At 33.9% G+C, this 20,614-nt stretch overlaps 2 protein-coding genes across 2 annotated transcripts; both read right to left on the reverse strand.

Moving 5' to 3' along the window:
• Positions 1–2,941: 2,941 nt before the first annotated feature.
• LOC115980125 lies at positions 2,942–4,183 on the reverse strand. Its single transcript, XM_031102408.1, has 3 exons — positions 3,923–4,183; positions 3,049–3,173; positions 2,942–3,000 (listed from the first exon to the last, which is right to left on the reverse strand). The coding sequence occupies exons 1-3, from the start codon at positions 4,108–4,110 to the stop codon at positions 2,942–2,944; spliced, it is 372 nt and encodes a 123-aa protein (XP_030958268.1). The 5' UTR covers positions 4,111–4,183.
• Positions 4,184–10,764: 6,581 nt separating this feature from the next.
• Positions 10,765–14,373, reverse strand: LOC115979498 (cytochrome P450 71A1-like). Its single transcript, XM_031101548.1, has 2 exons — positions 13,366–14,373; positions 10,765–11,477 (listed from the first exon to the last, which is right to left on the reverse strand). The coding sequence occupies exons 1-2, from the start codon at positions 14,308–14,310 to the stop codon at positions 10,857–10,859; spliced, it is 1,566 nt and encodes a 521-aa protein (XP_030957408.1). The 5' UTR covers positions 14,311–14,373; the 3' UTR covers positions 10,765–10,856.
• Between the last annotated feature and the right edge of the window lie 6,241 nt (positions 14,374–20,614).

A 20,614-nucleotide genomic window follows, 5' to 3' on the forward strand; every position in this document is an offset into this window, starting at 1 on the left:
ATAAATCCCACATCTACAATAAAGTCCAATTCAGACACATATATATAGTCATGAAATAATGAAAGAATATTGTTACATGTCATAAAAATTGATCTTTCTCTTCTTCACTAATACTTCTAAATCGTCTTCTTTTTAGTCACAAACTTAAAACAACATATAAATTACATTCCCATCAAGATATTTGGACCCACCAGCCATCTAGGAGACTCTGGAACGAAGAAGAATCCCATTAGTTGTACAAGACATGGAGTAGTACCTGAAAATGAAACCAATTTGATTTTAATTTTTTTAATAAAAAGCATTCAAATAACTTGACAAAAACGAACAAAGAGAACATTAGAAACAAGAACATAGGAAGAAGGAATGAAATAAATACCAATAAAAAAAATAAAAAAAATAAAAACATAAATAAAAAGGCATGCATGTTGATTTTAAACAGATACCCAAAACGAATGCAACCCAAATAGACAAAAACAAAAACAATTCTAATCCAATTTCTTTAGGCAAAACCCAATATAACCCAAATATCAAAAAATAAAAAATAAAAAATAAAAAACAAAAGAACCATCAGTCCATGCTGACAGTGGAGGCAACCCACAGATTTCAATCTCTACCTTACAGACTCAGACTCTCTCTCAGTTGTATAGGTCTATATCATCAGTCCATTTTTTCCCGTAGTTAAAAAATAGAGAGAATGACAAGGGATTAGGCAAAAATGGAACCAAATTATGATCAGTGAAACTTCAAAGTGGAAATATTAGAGAGAGAGAGCATTTACCTATAGTGTGTTAGTTGAAAATACCAAAAATGGAACCAAATCCCCTTTCTCTATGATCTATTTCTCTCTCCCTCTGTGAATATCTTCTCACCTTAGAAAGGAGAAACTTCAATTAAACTTACCTACACTAAGTTCCAAAATCACCAACACAACCTCACAAGTCACAGCACCCACACAATCAAACTAGTTAAGTTCTTCACAACACATTATTCACCAAAAACTAAAACCCAAATAAAAAACTTAGTGGGAACCACAAATTCAATGAATTCTAACCCATTCCCATTATCACTGACCCTCATGCAAGAAAAGAAAACAGTCTTATCCACCTACAGAAACAGATAGAGAACAGCCTCAGATCTTAAATCATAATCAAACGGCCCAAAGAAATTATTGACCTGGACCAGGTCAGTCAGGATGGAAGTCCTAGTTTTGAGTTCCGGAAGACTAAAAGAATAGTTGAATTATCAAATACTGCAAAGCACGGGAGGTTCTTCTGAAGTTGGATGTTTGTGAGGAGGAGATTGCGAAACTGACTAGGTGACACCGTATTGCTATGATACGCAAACTTTCAAGTGAGCAAGCTGCATCGGGGATACAGATTGATCCCACAACTATCAGCAAGTATGCGCGTGGCCAGCAGATGTCATTTCTTCAACTGCAACAGCAGACAAGGGAGAAGTGTCAGGAGATTTGGGAACGACAAGTTCAGAGTCTTTCTGCCTTAGATCGTGAAAATGAGAGTGACTCTGAAGGAAATAGTGATCTTGATTCATTTGCTGGGGATTTAGAGAATCTTCTTGATGCAGAGGAATGTGAGGAAGAAGTAGGTAACTATGAGTCAAAGCATGACAAAGCAGATGGTGTTAAGGGGCTCAAAATGAGAAGGCGCCCATCCATAGCTCAGGCAGAAGAGGAAAATAAAGATGAAGCCGTTGAAGCTGCCGAATTATGCAAGTATATTGATGGAAGATGATGAGGCTGAGAGGAGGAAGAAGAAAAAGACTAAAGTTGTGAGGGAGGAAACAGGGCTGGCTTTGGGCTTGCAACCAAGTTTTGGTTTTGAGAACACAAATCGGATCAAGCAAATTGTCAGTATTGCCCAACCTGATGGGTCCTATTCTTCCAAAGAGATATTTAATAAAGACATGAAGGAGGTAGAAAATGTTATTGTGAAAAAAGGCACGTATGGAAAGCTTTAGGTGAAAGCTTTAACGAAAAAGAATGATATCACAAGTGTTGGTCTAGTCAGTAAGAAAATCAAAATATCGGGAGATAAAGTCAAGGTTTTTAAGGACAAGAAATCTGCAAGAGAGAGTTTTGTTTGTGGGGCATGTGGTCAGCTTGGACATATGAGGACAAACAAGACAAGAAACATGAAAAATATGGATTTTAGGGTGAGATGGGCAGGGGATGCGCACCCTCAAAACCTTTTTCTTTTTCCCAAAGAATACACACCCCACAACCTTAATTATGGACTAACCTTTTTTTTGCTGTGAGGTGGACTTATTCTAGTAATGATCTCCTTTTCAATAATAGAATCCTAAACTGAATTTATACATTAAGAGAATCATGAAGCACATGCAGGAAACACAATTCTTGTGTCACCCCAAAGACAATTATGTGGTCCATCTTATCTTAATTTGGTCCGTACTAACAATGCCCCCCTTCTTTCTGTCTTTTTTTAGTGGAAATCGCCATTTTGTTAAATGATAGATTTGTAGTAGTATCTCTTTTCATTTACAATGAATGCTGGGGGTTTAATAATGTGGATTTGTTTGTCTATAACGTAAGTTTACATTATTAGTGCAATTTAAAGCTATAAAAGTCTTCTATCACAAGGTTTGGGGTAGAAGAGTGAGGGTTTGCTTGAGTTCTTGTTGTGAAAAAAACTTGAGCTTTTTATAGCCATCCAGCACCGAATACTATAGGTCACAAGGAAAATCTAGACTATATTATTTTCTTAACGAAATAAGTCCCCAGAATCCATGTCAACGAGATATTAACATTAAGCCTAATGCACAGGTACGCTACCACAATTAATTTTTCTACTCGAAAAACTGAGTAGGATAGGTCCATTTTGAAAATTTTGACATTTTGGTCAAAGTCAAAGATCTCAAAATGCATGTTTGGTAATGCAAACATGCATTTTCTAACTGCACTTTTTCAGAGCACAGCTTTTTTTAACTTCAATTTTTTCCTAGGTGAAGCTTTCTCAAACAACCCTATTTTCAAAAGGCTGAAAAATAAGTTATGCAATACAAAAATATTACCTCTTCTGCTCAGCAGCTTGGAGCTTCGCTTCAAGGCGCTAACCAAGATCTTCCTCATTAGATGAGGACCGTGATGGGCTTCTGGGCTTTGCTCGAGCCTTGTTTGACAATTTCCCATCGCATTGCTGCACCCAAAACAACATGACAGAATAAAGCTCATGTAAGATTCACTATTCAGAGGGACTAAGAACAATTAAAAAAAACCAATGTAGGATTCATGACTACAAAAAACTATTTTAAAAAATGGGTACAAAACTAAATTTCTTATTGAAAAAGTAAGGGATAATTTAAATTCAATTCAACAAGTAATCATTTTTTTTTTTAAGGAAAGAATGTTAAAAAGCAAAATATTTTGAAAATGGAACAAAGAGACGCCCACCAGACGTGAAAAGGAAAGACCAGAAAGTGCAAAACAGAAAAAAACTCAAACAGAAGAAGCACCCAACTTTACCTAACAACCCCCCCCCCCCAAAAAAAAAAACCTTCAATACAAAGCTTTTAACTTTTAACCTCCCAAAAAAATTTTATTTATAAATAAATAACATAACCCATGATTCTTTGAGATTCAGGAAGCTTATATCCAAATCCTATTACCATGTTTGGTTACCAAGATAAAAAAAAAAATCAAAATTTTGATCTGGCTCCTGAGAAAATTACAGACTATACCAACTTTTATGAAACGATCACACCGTTTGGTGATCTCTGAAGATTTTCTGTAAATGAAATTCAGATTGATAAGTCTTCAAAATGTTTAATTAACTAATCAGCACGTTTAAAACAAGAATCTTTAACCACCTGAAGAATTAATTGGCTCAGTTAAGTTCCAAGTAATTTCACAAACCAAGAACCACACCAAAAAGAGAGAGAGAGAGACCTGGCGGCGAAGATCGGCGTGGCGGAGCTTCGCTTCGATATCTTCGACAGTACAGTTCTGCGGGGACTTAGACTCCGAGAGTCTCCGGCGAAGCCTGCGAGGCAATTTGGGTGGAGAAAGGGCGAAGAAGAAGAGGAGGACGAAAACGCCGTCGCACCACTGTCATCCAACGGAAAGTCCATTACCATCGCTCCTCCAACAACCACCGCTTTCCCTTCCCCTCTCCCTTAAAGGCGACGGCGACGGAGACCACGATTCCACTCCCCCGAGCATCATCGATACGCGAAACAGATCACAACGACGTCGTTTCAGTCTCTTAAGACAGTGAGAGAGCTGAGAGGTCGCCGTTGACGAAAGTCTTCTAACGTCGATGGTGTTAGGGTTTGGGGTTTGTATGTTTAGGTGTAAGTGAGAGTGAGAGTGTGTTCTGGGTAGGTGAGAGTGAGAAGTGAGAGTGAGAAGTGAGAGATAATAGTGTGTTTTTAGGGCTGTGTACCTCACATGTCAGCAGGCCAGGGTGGACTTAAAAAACATGGTACTCGAGCTTACCAAGCTCGAGTACACGAAAAAGTGGTACTCTGCTATATAGTTCAGAAACAGTGTTTTTGGGCAAATTATTTCCAAAATTGATGGTAATGGGCCATTTTTGCCGAGTTCAGTTAAATTTCCTAGCTCTCTCTTTTGGTTTGGATTATTATTTTACATAACAATTGTTTGTAGCATGTCCTTAACATGGAAGTGGACCTTACAAATGTGAGTGTGGTTTTTTTTTTGGGAAGTATCTTTTTGAATATTTTGGAAGTTGGCTTGATAGATGGATTTTTGTTCCAAATTGCTGGACCTGGATCCCATTTTATAGGAGGTGATATAAGGGAATTTGATTTAGGACAAAATTTAGCTACAAAATTGTTTGTAGTTTAAGGATACAACCTTACCTAATAAAATAAATATTATTATATATTTTGAAAATCTAACCGTTAAATTATATGTTCTTTGCGTTTTTAATACACATGTCAAGTTTTGTATCAATTGGATATTATTTACTATATGATCTATAAGTCTATATTTTATGAATAATTTGAAAGTACAAAAACTTATAATTTAAGCAATTTATTGATGAGATAGCTATTGATTTTTAATTTTCTAGAAATTTTGCAAGTGTGTAAGATATAAAATGAATATTGTAAGGACACGATTCGTAACGAACCGTAAGAGTGATGGGTTCGCACGTAAAAAGGCCCAAACAGTATCATTTGTAAAGCGTGGGTTTGAAAGGCTAGGCCTTGGTCGCCAAACGGTGGGTTTTACGTGATATCCATACATGGTTAAGTCGTGAACCGTAACAGTGATGGGTTAAGTCGTCTTCGCCTTAGGAGTCTTTCTCCTGGAGGCGGGCTAGGAGGCTCTAGTTTTTGGCCATTTTTCCCAGCCCCCACTATGAATTACTTACTTTTCATTTTATACTAGCCCGTGTTTTTTTATCCTTCGTCCACGTGTAGGATCGACATTCCGAGACTGATACTTGTCCCATCAACCCATACCCGGAGTGGTTGGGGGTGTTTGAAAAATTTGGAGTGTACGGCTCTGTCAGGTGCAGAGTATTGAATGGCAGTAAGGGCAGCTTTCCCTGGTCGTTACACCTTCCAGCATACCCTTTTCTATTGGCACAAATATTTTAGATTTTTTCCCAAGTTGTTTCTATACCATTTTTGCTCTTTCTTCTTGTGAGATCTCGGACATGCCGAGGACTGAATCGTCCTCGGCTGTATCCCAAGGCTATTTCGTACTTGTATTGCCGAGCCCAGGCCATCACTTTCCTCGGCTTGGGCCTTTGGATCCCAACGAGTAAATGGGCCTGGCCCACGAATCATTGGGCCCCACAATAGCCCCTCAAAACCCTGCTGTCCAACCTCTTGGTTGGAGAGGAGGATTTTGGTAATACCTAGCCCTTACCATAGCTCATTTAACTCAGCCTTTTATTAATGTTGGCGTCTCCTCATATGCCCAGGAAACGTACCGGTCTACGAGACATTCCTCTGAATTCATTCACAACGCGTTCATGCCGTTTGGCTATCCAAAACGTGCCTTTAATAGTTTCCCTTTACGAGACCATTCGAATTTAATGGTTATTGATGGTGTGGGGAAGTGGAGCGGGCATATTCTCGTTTACAGATTTTCTTGGAGACCTGGACATATTAAATACCTTTCGTTTCGCCCCTCATATAAAAAGAAACAACAAGAGGTTATTTCTCCTGTACATGAATCCTTTTAATCCCCCTGAAATCTGAAACCCTTAGACTCCTCCATAGTCTACTTTTACCCGCTGGTTATACTTTGATTTGTAATTCGTTCAAAATAGGCGCAAGTAATGAAGGAGCCATTCCCTTCTCAAAAATTCCATATTCTTATGAAGCTAAAGATGGCTCGGTCGGGGCGGGGATGGCAGAGGCTTAAGATATTTCTCACCCTCCTTTCAGCCAAAATCCGAAGCAGGGGCTCGTCGCGTCAGGCCTTTGGCGCGACTGAGCTGGGATCACCCATTATCAGTACCAGCCGCTCTCTTTCGAGCATAGCTAACATGGCCCACGAATCATTGGGCCCCACAGTACACATTTGTTTAGAAACAATGTAGATATTACAATGATAGTACAATGTAAACTATGAATTTTTCATTAGTTTATTTCAAATTTATTATGATCTAAATGGGCTTTTTAAAATAATTTTAGATGAAAAAAACTTTTCTTTGTTGTTGGGCTTACTATTTCTCCCAGATTTTAGATAAAATTGAACTGTTGTTAGGCCTTTTTTTATCTTTAAAAAGATCAAAATATTGTTAAGATGATCATAATTAAACTTATTTCAAGTGGGTTTAAAAAAAATTAACAATCAGGGGGGGTTAAATAAACTTCTTTGTTGTTAGGCCTTTTAAGTGACCAAATTTTTATTTAGGAGGGTTGGGGTTAAATAAAAAAAACAAAATATATTATATATAAAAAAATAAAAAATAAATAAAAATTGCTAGCTCAGGGGGTTCATTTGAACCCCCTGAACTATACATGGCACCGCCCATGCTTCCCCCTCTTGAATGTGCATGGGTCATGAATATGTGATCTTGAAATGGTTTTTCTCCTTTTGAAAAGGCACTTGTAAATGATGAACCCCCTGAACTATACATGGCGCCGCTCATGCTTCCCCCTCTTGAATGTGCATGGGTCATGAATATGTGATCTTGCAACGGTTTTTCTCCTTTTGAAAAGGCACATGTAAATGAGAAAAGGAGCAAGCTTCAAGTATTTTTTAGTGCAGGTTTGGTTCAGCTTCTTGGGTCCAAACTCCAAAAAGCACGTTATCAGTCTGAAAACGTGAGTTTTATATGTTTGGTAAAATTTTAGGATCGTGCGGCACCTATGGAGCTGCAATTGTAAAACACGAAAGTTGCTTTGAATGGTTTAAAACATTACTGTTGGAAAAGTTTTGCCTTTTCCTTAATTCACCCTCAACTTTTTCTCAAAAATCCAATTTTACCCTTAAAAAATATCACAATTTTGAGAAGCATTAGTCAAACAATCAACTTTTTCAAAAAACACTTTTTAACAGTTTTTACCAAATATTATGCTTTTAGGGGGGAAAAAAAGTCCAATTTCATAATATACTTTTTAAAAACGTCACTTTAAAAAAAAATATAATTACAAAAAATTGAACCAAACTCACTTTTCAATCTTTGGGCATAGCTTTCCTTGGTTTGAAACTACAAGGCAAGATGAGGCTACTTTTAGTTTTGTCTTTTCCCTTGAGCTGATAGTAAGAAGAAAGTTAAGAATAGTGGATATCATATTCTTTAAAGATATTGGTTTAGAAAATATTTTTTGAAACTTTTTATGGGAAAAATAATTTTTTTTGGACAATTTTTTATATTTCTTATAAAAGTGGAATAAATTTTTTTTTTTTCTAAAATAGTCAATTAATAAATACCCTAAGTGTATATTTTTTTTAATTTCTTGTACACGTATCATGATCTTGTTTCCCCTTTCCCCCTTTCCGCTTAATTCTTTCCATTTTGCTTCCTTGCTTAGTGGGTTGTGCTCAATTTCTCATGTGCTTGAAATGGGACATGGTCCAAGGAATTATGGATCTAAAATGAGTGGAAGAGAAATTTTTTTTTTTTTTTTTTCCATTTTTTTAGTCCTTGGGCAGACCATGAGCCCCTTGGGTTGCCTATTTTATGTAAGGAGGGAATTTGGGCTTTCGTGAGGAACACAACAGGCTTTAGGCCAGGTCCTTAGATGAATTGAAGTTTTGGGCCTCTCGGGCCTTCAAGCCCAATTTGCGCGGCGAATTTAATCTGGCTTCTATGCATGTTAGGTGTTGTGACAGATTTCAAGCTGTTAAAAATTTTGGGCCCAATATTTTGAAAAAATAGGGGAAGCTTTCTTGTATAAGGCATAAGGGTCCCTGTGTAGACTTAAAAATTCATTTTGGGCTTGTCTTGAGCCTTTAATAGATTGGCCTATGATTCCATTCCATGTTACATTATCCTGTGTGGTACGTTTAAAAATAAATAAATAAATAAATAAATCCTGAATAGAAGGTTATGATGACACAATTCTCATTAAAGATAGGAGTAATAAAAAACTTGATTTTACTGCTCAATTTAAAGACACTCTTTTTCAGGAATGATTTATTTCCTTCTTAAGAGTTTAAAGTTAGAAACAAACACAACCTTTTACCCTTGGTAGAGTCGTATATATACATTCATTATTGAAATTAACTTTATGAAAAATTATCCCCATAAAAAAAAAAAACTTTATGAAAAATTACCATTATTACTCTAGGTCTAGGAGATAAAGTAGAAAATCTAGTATGACTGTATGAGGGATGCATCATTGTTATGTTGTAAATTTATGATCACCCTATAGAATATCAACAGTTAAAAAAAAGATTACTTTCCAATATGTACCCACTAGACAAATTAAAGTTGCACATGCGTTAGCCAAAGGCATACAACCGGCTTTAAGAAACTCCATCTTCTGTTATAAAATATATTCACGAGAATGCAATCAATATGTAACATAATTGAGAATATTATTATCTCGTGTCCACCTTTTTTTACATCCACTTTTATGTTTTATTTTTTTTGTGAAAACAAAATTGGATTTTATTTAAAGTAAATGAGGTAAATAAAAAAACAGATTCCTCGACGAGAGGTGGAGAATCCTCCCACCAAACAATATCATCAGTCACATATAATGAGCTAAAATGTGAGCTACAGAATTAGCCTCACATCAAACATTACTAACTAAGAAGCACATAAACTTGTAGAATATGTCTAAGCCAAGAAAACTGCTTGTCAGACCTTGAGAGAGCTCTCATTACAAAAACATTATCGCCTTCGATAACCAGTTCCCTAAACTCAGCTTCGATAGCAAAACATATCGCCCTACGACAAGCCAAAATCTCAGTTTCTTCACTATCAAAAATTGGAAAACCCCTTGCCGATGGTGCAGCCATAACCTTTCATGTCTCAATTGTGGACATTACCATTTTACCTTTTAAAATGTGTACATTAATGCTTCAATTATGGATATTAAGGGTGTGTTTGTTTTGGGGGAAAATGATTTCAAGAAATCATTTTCCCCTAAACCCGCATGTTTGGTAGCAACGAAAAATGAAATTTTTCGGAAAATCATTTCCTGTTGACCAAAATTTACTCCTTTGACCCGGAAATGATTTTTCACTTTCATTTTCACTTCAAATCATTTCCGGGTCACGCGCAAAAGAGAGAGAGAGAGCGAGAGAAAGAACGAGAGAGCGAGAGAAAGATCGAACCCAGAGAGAGCGAGAGAAAGAACGCCGATCTAGCCAAATGTTCGACTTCGTCGGCGAACCCAGAGAGAGATCGAACCCAGAGCCCAGATCGCAACCCAGAGCCCACTTCGCCGTTCGACTTCGCCGGCGAACCTAGAGAAGGATCGAACCCAGAGCCCAGATCGCAACCCAGAGCCCACTTCGCTGTTTGACTTTGCCGGCGAACCTAGAGCCCTTCGACTTCGCACCCTTCGACTTCGCCGTTCGACTTCGACTTCGAATCGCACCCAGATCGCAACCTTCGACTTCGCCGGCGAACCCAGAGCCCTTCGACTTCGCACCCTTCGACTTCGCCGTTCGACTTCCACTTCGAATCGCAATTGAGAAATTGTTGGGTTTTGATGAATTTTTTTTGGTTGGGTTTTGTTTCGGTGTTTATCAATTGAGAAATGGGATTATATATTCATTTGGCAACCGAGGAAATGTGAGAAAATATGAGCAACATGTAGAAAATGTGTTTTCTATGGTATTTTCAAGAACACAACCAAATACCAGAAAATATTTTTCGAAATTTTTTTTGAAATGCAGCCAAACACATGAAAACATTTTCCTTTCCGAAAAATAGCATTTTCGGAAAATGAGAATATTTTCTGATAATGCTTTTACACGAACCAAACACAGCCTAAGTAAAACAATTGATATAAAATGAGTGGAGGAGAAATTTTTTTAATTTTTTTTGGCAACAAAGCTATCAATTATTGCTCCAAAAAACATTATGCTTTATGGTCAAGTAATTACTCATGTCAAGATATTTGTGGATTTATACCGTGGATTGAATTGATAATTTCTCTCATTTCTTGCTTATAAAAGGTATTTTTCTCAGTGTTGAAAATATACTTTTGTTGTGCTTCCATGCGGAAAAGACTACTACTATTGTGACAAGTTTAACCTAAATGAAGCTTTCTTTAACATATTTGGAACCTTTATTCTAGTATATATTAGCTCCAAAAGCTATTTAGCAACACAAGAATACATAATTTCATAAAAAGTAAAAGATTTAAACAAGAACATGACAACTACACTGAGACTTGAAGCTTAGTAGCTCACAAACATCTATAGACTCATAGATTTAAGGATGGTAAGGAGTTGCAGCAAGATAAAGAGGGACTTTCTTATGAATACTAAGCCCAAATACCTCACTCATGTCCAACTCCTCTCCTATTGCACTACCAAGAAACTCCCAATCAAACCAATATAAGAGGTTGGCAAGAACATACTCAACTGTTTTAAGTCCAGCTGACATACCAGGGCATACCCTTCTTCCACCTCCAAATGGGATATATTGAAAGTCTTGGCCTATAAAATCAATCGGATTGCTATTATTAGCATTGAATCTCTCTGGAAGGAACTCCTCAGCCTTGTCCCAGAATTTGGGGTCTCTTTGAATGGCCCAAGAATTGACATACACTCTTGTTTTACAAGGAATGTCATAGCCACCAAGTTTAGCATTTGCAGATGTTTCTCTAGGAACCAAGAATGGCACAGGAGGATGTAATCGAAGTGTCTCCTTGACGATACATTTTAAGTAGCACATTTGATTGACATCATTTACAGCCACCTTTGATTTCCTTCCAACCACTTGTCTGACCTCTTCTTGTGCTTTCTTCATGATATTTGGGTTTTTCATGAGCTCCGCCATTGCCCACTCCATTGTTGTTATGGAAGTATCAGTTGATCCCACAAACATATCCTGAATTTCAAACCAAATAAAAAGTTTTAGTCTATATTTATCCGTATGTGTATGTATATGTATAAGCCTAACGCTTGGTCTAGTCGTTTATAGGGCCGATTTGATGTATTTTGTTGCCTAAGGAGAAAATTTCAAGTAGGATATTTTCTTATATTTAAGTATTAATTAATTGCAATTTATTTATTTCTTTTTTTATTATTATTTTTCGTTAAAATATCTTCTTATTGCTTTTTGAGATACAAAAATTCTAATTAAGTTTAGCTAATATTTTATTATCTCAAAATTCTAATTAAGTTTAGCTAATATTTTATTCTCAATTGATAATATGACTAAATCACGTAATATTTTTTGTGACATATTTTATATTAAATAGAATTTTATCAATTTTAATTTTGATAAACTTTGAAGGAATTATAGCAAATATTGTTAGTAACATTTTGTAAGCAATACATGTATTTATAAAAGAGGCTAGTATTTTAATAGAATTTAGTACTTTAATAAGAGAATTTTCATTTATTTGTAAAACTTCTTTTAAAAAACTATATTTAAAAAAAAATTGTAATTTAACTAGAATAAAAGAAATATTAAAGTATAGAACAATAAAGAACGGGTTTATAAAAAGCACAACTGTGACTTTATTAAATAATAGAATCACCTTATAGGCTTATACTCTAAACTTGTATAAGTAAAACTAATTCACCATACTCAAGGAATTACGAATACAAATTATAAACTATTTATATTTTATATTTATATATTTAGTGATTTTCACATTGACATTTAGATTTGATTAAAATCTTTATTATAAGAAAAAGGGGCTACCAATAAAAACAAGTGCAGACAGAAGTCAATAAAAATAAAAATAAAGTAATTCTAGGACCACACTTTTTATTACACAAATTTTTAATAATTATCCTAAAATGTGATTGATTATTTATCACTTTTACATAAATTTACCACTCAATATTCTACCACGTTAGAGTTATAACAATGCAATTGCACAAAAGGTTCTGGTCTAGATTTTTTTAAAAAGAAAAAGCCCTCTAATTTTTATCAATCCCTAGCCTTCTCCTATCCTTTAATCAAATACGTACCACAAAAACAAGGGACCTACTTTGCAGTACTTGAACATGCAGCATTCAGGTGTCTGCCTAATCTGACGTGATAAATTAAGTTTATATGTGAAAGAAAAACAAAGTGAATACTATAAAAAGAAAAGAAAAAATTCCAAGTTAAGCTCAGCAACAAAAAGATTAAATTTAAATAAAAAAGAAAAAAGAAAGGTAAAGGGAAAGCTAACAAGAAATGGAACTGAAAGGTAACATGAATTTACCACCCAATATTCTACCATGTCAGAGTTATAGCAATGCAATCGCACAAAAGGGTCTGGTCTAGATTTTTTTAAAAAGAAGAAGCCCTCTAATCTTTATCAATCCCTTCACCTATCCTTTTAATCAAATACATACAAAAAAAAACAAGGGACCTAGTTTGCAGTACTTGAACATGCAGCATTCAGGTGGCTGCCTAATCTGACGTGATAAATTAAGTTTATATATGTGAAAGAAAAACAAAGTGAATATTATAAAAAGGAAAAGAAAAAAAATCAAAGTTAAGCTCAGCAACAAAAAGATTAAATTTAAATAAAAAAGAAAAAAGAAAGGTAAAGGGAAAGCCAACAAGAAATGGAAATGAAAGGTTAGAAGTGCACCGAGCACCTAAAAAAAAACTGAAAAACAAAATTTTTACTGTTTGATTTTTTCAGAATCAAAATGGAGATGAGAGAATATACCTTTTTATTTTGGACTTTAATTCTTAGAGATGATCACTGTTTTGTTTGGGAAAAGAAAAAAGAAGGAAGAGAGAGAGAGAGAGAGAGAGAGAGAGAGACCAGTAGGATTGCTTTGATGCTGTCTTGATTTAGATCAAAGTCAAGCATGCCATCTTCTTTAAGCTGGAGGAGAATTTCTACAAAATTTTTCTTATTGGACTGGCCACCATCTGTTGTCAACATCTTGTCCTTGTGCTCCTTAATCACCAATTCGAATAATGCATCTATGTCTTTGAAAGTCCTTTTCAGTCTTGAGGTTATACCTGTAAGCACATCTAGCCATCCCAAAAAAGGAAAATATTCTCTAAAACTAAAACATGCAGCTTCCTCCATTACCCTCATCCACAACTCCCCATACCTTCTCTTACCATCTTCTCCTTCATTTCTTTGTCCTAGAACAGTTCTGAAGACAATGTTGTTTGAGACAGTAATCAACATCTCACTTATATTAACCTGTTTTCCTTCTAGACATGAACCTCGTATCTTCTTGATCATAATATCAACCTCTTCTTCCCTCAAGAATTGAAATGATTGCACTCTATCAGGGCTCAAAAGCTCTTGAACACAAATCTTTCTAACTTGTCTCCAATACTCACCATAGGGTGCAAACGTCAAGTCTGTGCTTCCATTGAGAAAGATATCTACAGCAGTTGTTCTTGCTCGATTCGCAAAGACAATATCATGGCTCTTCAGCATTTCTTTCACCATTTCTGGGGAGGAAACTACAAGAGTTGGAACACAGCCCAAGTGCAAGAACATTAAGGGACCATGCTTGTTGGAAAGGGCTTGGAAAGAGCCGTGGGGAAGTGAGCCTAGTTGATGAAGGTTACCAACTATTGGTAGCTTTGGTGGGGATGGAGGTAAATTGAGATTTCCACCTTTATTGAGTCTAAGCAGAAGGAGAAGGATAAGAGGTAGAAGAAGAAGAGGAATAAGGAAGTGAAGGTTATGTGCTAGTACTCCATGCGACTCTTGCCACAATGACTGCAACAATTTTAGATCCATTAGTCTGTGTTATTTTTGAGAATGGAACTAACGTTTAGGTGAAATATATATTGGCACCTTCACACCTTATCTTCAATTACATTCATGAAATATAGATCGAATCATTGAGTTCCAATAATGCATACTTGAGCTGTCGTGCATTTTGTCTGTTGTGTGGATTGAACAGTTGCTATGGTGCCAATATAAAGCGCCAATGCCATTATAGTACACATTTGGTTTATTTACTTTTTTTTTTTTGTTTTTTTTTTTTGGAACCGTTGCTACTGTGCCAATAAAAAGCACCAATGCCCTTACATTACACATTTGAATTATTATTATTTTTTATTATTATTATTATTTTTTTTCAATCTTTAACCGTTGCTATAGTGCCAATAAAAAGCACCAATACTTCTATAATACCCACTTGGTTTATTGAGTCCCTTCTTTTTTTTTTTTTTTTTTTTTTTTTTTTTTTTTTTTTTCCAAGTTTGAACAGTTGCTACAGTGCCAATAAAAAGCACCAATGCCCATGCATACACATTTGTTTTATTGAGTTCCTTTTTTTTTTATTCTTCTTTTTATTTTTTATTTTTTATTTTATTTAATTTGAACAGTTGCTACAGTGCCAATGAAAAGCACCAATGCCCCTATGCTATACATTTGGTTTATTGGGTCCCTTTTATCTTTTTTTTTTTTTTTTTTTTTTTTTAAGTTTGAACCGTTGCTACAGTGCCAATTTTGTTTCAAACCAAATTGGCACTGTTGCTGCAGTGCTTTGGTTTCAACCTCTGCACTGTTGCTGCTTTTTTCCTTTTTTTTTCTTTTTTTTTGGGTAATATCTTCCTGTCCACTCTTTTATTTTATTTTTTTATTTTATTATATATAACGCTGTTAGTTAACACAATAAATTGTCACAATATTTTTATAATTGTTGATATGTTAATTCCTTATAAGTTAAAATAAAATACCATACTAGAATCATCCACAACTAAAACTAAAGGTATTATAAAAAAAAAAAATACTACATCTACAACATTTTTCACAACATTGTTCATTAGGCTTTTTTTTTTTTCACAAACCACAGTACGCTAGTTTTGGTTGTATTGTTTTTGTCGTTTCTTTTAAATATTTATATGTGTATGTACAGTTACACTGACTTAACAAATTCTTACAATAAAACAGTGTTTTGAACAGTATTTTTGGTTTATTGAGTCCCTTTTATCTTCTTCTTCTTCTTTTTTATTTTTTTTAGTTTGAATAGTTGCTACAGTGCCAATTCGGTTTGTTCGATTGGCACCGTAGCTACAGTGCTTTGGTTTCAACCTCTGCACTGTTGCTGCTTTCTTTTCCTTTTTTTTTTCCCCGCTGTTTTTTTTTTTTTTGGGGTAATATTGACCTATCCACTCTTTTATTTTATTATTTTTTTTTATTTTTTTATATATAAAGCCGTTAGTTAAAACAATAAATTATCACAATATTTTTACAATTATTGATATGTTAATTCCTTATAGGTTAAAATAAAATATTATACTAGAATCATCCACAACTAAAACTAAGGTTTTATGAAAAAAGAAGTGCTACATCCACAACATTTTTCGCAACACTTTCACAACATTGTTCATTAGGAATTTTTTTTTTCCACAAACCACAGTACGCCAGTTTTGGTTGTACTGTTTTTGTCTTTTCTTTTAAATATTATATGTGCATACACAATTACACTGACGCAACAAATTTTTACAATATTTTTATAATTATTGAGGTGTCAATTTTTTAAAGGTCAAAATAAAATAATAAAATAAGAGACTGAGACTAGTCACAACTAAAAATAAATGTATTATGAAAATGTTATAACATCTTCTTCTTGTCACAATATTTTCACAATCGCGACATCTCAGTTCCTTATAGATCAAAATAAAATAAAATAAAAAGAAATTCTATGTCCACAACATTTTTCACAATAATTTTGTAACAAATTTTATATGGCAAGGTATTTTTGAAGTATAAAAAATTGATATCAGTTGTGGGTTCAATTTAAAACCAATAACAACTTGTCATTTATAATTTGTTCTAAAAATTTTATGGATGTAGCATCTCTCAAATAAAATAAAAATATATCTATTCGGATCCTAAAAATAAAAGTATTGTGAAAATGTTTTAATATTTTGTTGTATTCTTAGACTTCTTTTTTAGAACATATAGTCAAATTGGGTGAGCCAAAATTCACTGTATGTTTCACGCACAATTTTCTTGTATTGTCTTTTTGTTTTTTTTTTTTAATACATAATTTTAAAACCAGTAATAATTTTTTACCTAAGATTTGTTGTGAAAATGCTGTGGACGTAAAAATTAAATAATAATATATCAAATTGGAACCTACCACAGCTAGAAATAAAAAACATTACGAAAATGTTGTGACGTTTTGTTATATTCCTAAACTTCTTTTTTGTATGATATTTTATTGTGTTTCTAGACTTCTTTTTTTGTTTAGTCAAATTTAGTAAGCCAAAATTCATTGTTTTAGGCATAATTTTCTTCATTTGGCTTTTTATTTTATTTTTAAATGCACGGTTAAAAGTGGTTAGCCCAATTTAAAACTAGTAGCAATTTATCATCTATGATTTATTATGAAAATATTGTGGACGTAACATTACTCTGAAATAAAATAATAAAATATCAGAATAGGACCCACCATAGCTAAAAATAAAAGTATTGTAAAAATATCGTGACTTTTTGTTGTGTTTCTAGACTTCTTTTTTGGTTAAGTCAAATTTAGTAAGCCAAAATTCATTGTTTTAGGCACAATTTTCTTCAGTTGGCTTTTTATTTTATTTTTAAACGCACAGTTAAAAGTGTTAGCCCAATTTAAAACCAGTAGCAATTTACTACCTAAAATTTATTATGAAAATATTATGGACATAACATTACTCTAAAAATAAAATATTAGACTAAGACCCACCATAGCTAGAAATAAATGTATTGTAAAAATATCATGACTTTTTGTTGCGTTTCTAGACTTCTTTTTGGGTTTATTCAATTTGTTGAACTAAAATTCATTGTTTAATGCATAATTTTTTTAGTTTGATTTTTTTTTTAACACATTGTTTCAAGTTTTTTATTTTTTTTATTTTTTATATATATATAAATAAACACACACACACAAATTGACGAAGTAACACTTTCCTCCTTTTTATTTGAGGTAGTTGCATTCCCCCTTGAACTAAAGTTGAATAATTTCATCATTTATATTTTGTAAATGAGCATATACCCCTATTGTTTCTCTCTTAGTTAAACCCTAACAAAATCTTATAATTCCTAAAATATTCCATTGTGCAATGTCGAATATACTCCTACTAAATTATAATGTCCCAAAAAATTTCTGTGTATTTTGAATTTTATGTGGTAGACTAGTAGTCATGCTTGGAAAGTTAGAATAATGATATATGATGTTCTATTTGTTACCTAGAGAACACTAATTTATTAGGTTTAAATCTTCTAGACTTATAATTTTATCTAATAGAAACTTTGATGACATATGTTTTTTGTTATTTTGTTCTTTTTTTAATTTATTTTCTTGCTTAATAGGGTATTCATTAAAAATAAGTAAGCTAAATATCGTAGTTAGACTCATAAAATAAGATAATAAAGAATGAAATATGAATAACAAAATCTTCATTGTAGATGATTGCAAGTATTTAATTTAATGAAGATCTTCAAAAAAATTGTAGCATATATTATCATTCATTGTGAAAATTTAAATATTATAGAAAGATGATGATATTCATTATCATTCTTTGTAGCATTTTTTGGTGAGTAGATATTACATTTAGCAAATAAGTTCTAAGAAATTGTCATAGTAAATAGATATTCAAACAGCTATTTTAAATTTAAGTACATGACTTTATACTTCTTCGAAAAAAAAAATTATATTAATTTTCTCACTAAAGGGCCAGCACGTGCCTTGCACGTGCAACCCACACGAGTTATTTAAAAGGCTAATTATATTGCTTTATGGCATTAAAAAAGAAGAAGTACAATATCCATAATATTTTCACAACATTTTTACAACAAATCTTAGGTGGTAAGTTGTTACTGGTTATAATTTGAATCTAACATTGAAATTACTTTTTTGCTTACTAATAACAACTAGTAACCATAGTATTTATTATAAAAATGTTGTGAAAATGTTATAACCATAGTATTTAAAATAAAATTATTACTTTATCATACACTCTTTAACACCATGGGCCAGATTCTTCATGTTTTACCCTGTGAATGTGTTTCTCACATTCATTTTTTTTTATATTTCCTTTTATATTTTAAATATGAAAATTTTTATTTTTTTCTTAAATAAAAATTGCAATCCCTAAATTTGCTTGAAATTCATTTTTCCTCTAACTTTATTTTTATTAAATTGAGTTCCCTAAGTTTTATATGTTGGAGTTTATGCCCTAAAATTCAATTTATTGGCATGTTATAAATAAATAATTTGTTTAGTTATATGAGACTATTTAGAAATGAACTAATGGGATATTATCTTAGTCCATGAGATGCATAGTATGTGATTTAGTCACAGAAGATATAAATCACAAGTTCTTTGTAAACTCAGAATTTTAGTTCGTAATCAGTGATGAAATTGGGCATTTCATTTGCGAAGACTGTAACATATCAATTAAGATGATTTGTATTGATCATGAAAGTAGAGATTTCTAGTTGATATGTTTATATGTTTTAAGAGTTAAGACATATTGAACTAGACCGCTGTGAGATTTATTATTCTCCTAATGACTGTCAAATGAATAATAAATCTCACGACTTCTATTTACATGAATTCTTAATCCTGAGAGAATAATGGACCTGATTATGAAGTGTAGATTGCTTTGATATATAAGGAGTGAGATCTAAAATAACGATCAAAACCTTAGTATGTTGGGCGACCGCATTTAATGTTGATGAAACATATATTCTCAAGATGGAATACATAATTTCTTAATGGAGACATAAAATATTATCTTGAGATAAGTTCAATGAGTTTGGTTATTCAAAGTGTTGGGCCCAATCACTTTAGTAAGGAGTTACTAAAGTATATATTTATGAAATTAAATTTAATAAATATATGATGAATAACTTAAAGGATTAAACCGGGTACTCAACGATCAAAATGTAGTAATCTTCAAAGTGGCAGTCAACAATTATAACTTTATATTACTATGAATATTTTAATAAAGGGGTTGCATGTATAATAAAGTTTTGAGATATAATTTATTAATAATACCTAGAGTGCAATTATATTTATATAGTGGTATTGAATATAATTAATGGTAACTTTGGACTTGTTAAGAGTTGACAAAAAAGCCTAAAGCCCATTGGAGTTAGAGTCTTATTTAGAGCTGTCCACGGGTCGGTCCGGGTCGGGTTTGTGCCCAACCCGGAACCGATCCGCCAGAATCGGGTGGGGGAAAAATCCACCCGCCGCCGACCCGCTGAGTAATCGGATCGGGCGGTTCAGATTATGAATGGATGGCGGGCGGGTCGGTCGGAGTCGTAGATCTGAGAAGACGGCGAGAAAACGGTGAAAAAAACACAAATCCGGCGAAGAAACCCAGATTCCGGCGATAGTTTTCCAGATTCCGGCGATATATCCCTTAGATCCGGCGATAATCTAACTGGATTTGATGAGATTTCGCAAGATCCGGTCAAAATCTCATTGGATCTAAGGGAAATGTCGCCGGAATCTGGGTTTTTCGCCGGATTCTGGAAAATTCTCGCCGGATTCTGGAAAATTCTCACCGGAAACTGGAAATTCTTGCCGGGATCTGGAAATACTGGCCGGAATCTGGAAATCTTTCGGTCGGTTCGGATTTTTCGGGTTTTAGGGGAGGAAAACCGAAACCGATCCGCCGGAATCGGTTTCTGGTGGTGAAGATCCGCCGCCGACCCGCCGGAGCAGTCGGGTCGGCCGGATTCGGGTCGGTTCCGGTCGGTTTTTCGGGTGGATCGGGTTACCGGATGAATCTGGACAGCCCTAGTCTTATTTGTTTCCTTTTGGTCCCACTCCAAACCACATACTAAAGTCTAATTGGAATGGCCTAAAAGGCTAGCACAATTAGATAATCAATTATATATAATAAGAGAAACATAGAAAATTTCATAAGGTTTTTTATTTATTTATTATTAAGATCATATAAGGAATGAAATGATGTGTATGTGAGTGTAAGACACTCTCCTATTCTCCATTTGGAAACTAGTTGAGAGACCACATTTCTTAGGCATTAAGTGGAATTAGAGTAAAGATTAAAAGTATTCCCAAGAACTTCTAATATTTTAT

The sequence above is a fragment of the Quercus lobata genome, chromosome 3, assembly GCF_001633185.2.
Source record: "Quercus lobata isolate SW786 chromosome 3, ValleyOak3.0 Primary Assembly, whole genome shotgun sequence".
Lineage (NCBI taxonomy): Eukaryota > Viridiplantae > Streptophyta > Magnoliopsida > Fagales > Fagaceae > Quercus > Quercus lobata.

Bases quoted from the DNA above. Each gene is read 5' to 3' on its own strand.
- LOC115979498 (XM_031101548.1), bottom strand. From the start codon at position 14,310: ATGGATCTAAAATTGTTGCAGTCATTGTGGCAAGAGTCGCATGGAGTA. The intron at 11,478-13,365 runs GTCTCTCTCTCT...TTTGAAATTCAG, and splicing joins GCATCAAAGCAATCCTACTG to GATATGTTTGTGGGATCAAC.
- LOC115980125 (XM_031102408.1), bottom strand. From the start codon at position 4,110: ATGGTAATGGACTTTCCGTTGGATGACAGTGGTGCGACGGCGTTTTCG. The intron at 3,174-3,922 runs GTCTCTCTCTCT...TTTTGGGTGCAG, and splicing joins ACGCCGATCTTCGCCGCCAG to CAATGCGATGGGAAATTGTC. The intron at 3,001-3,048 runs GTAATATTTTTG...TTTTGAAAATAG, and splicing joins CAAGCTGCTGAGCAGAAGAG to GGTTGTTTGAGAAAGCTTCA.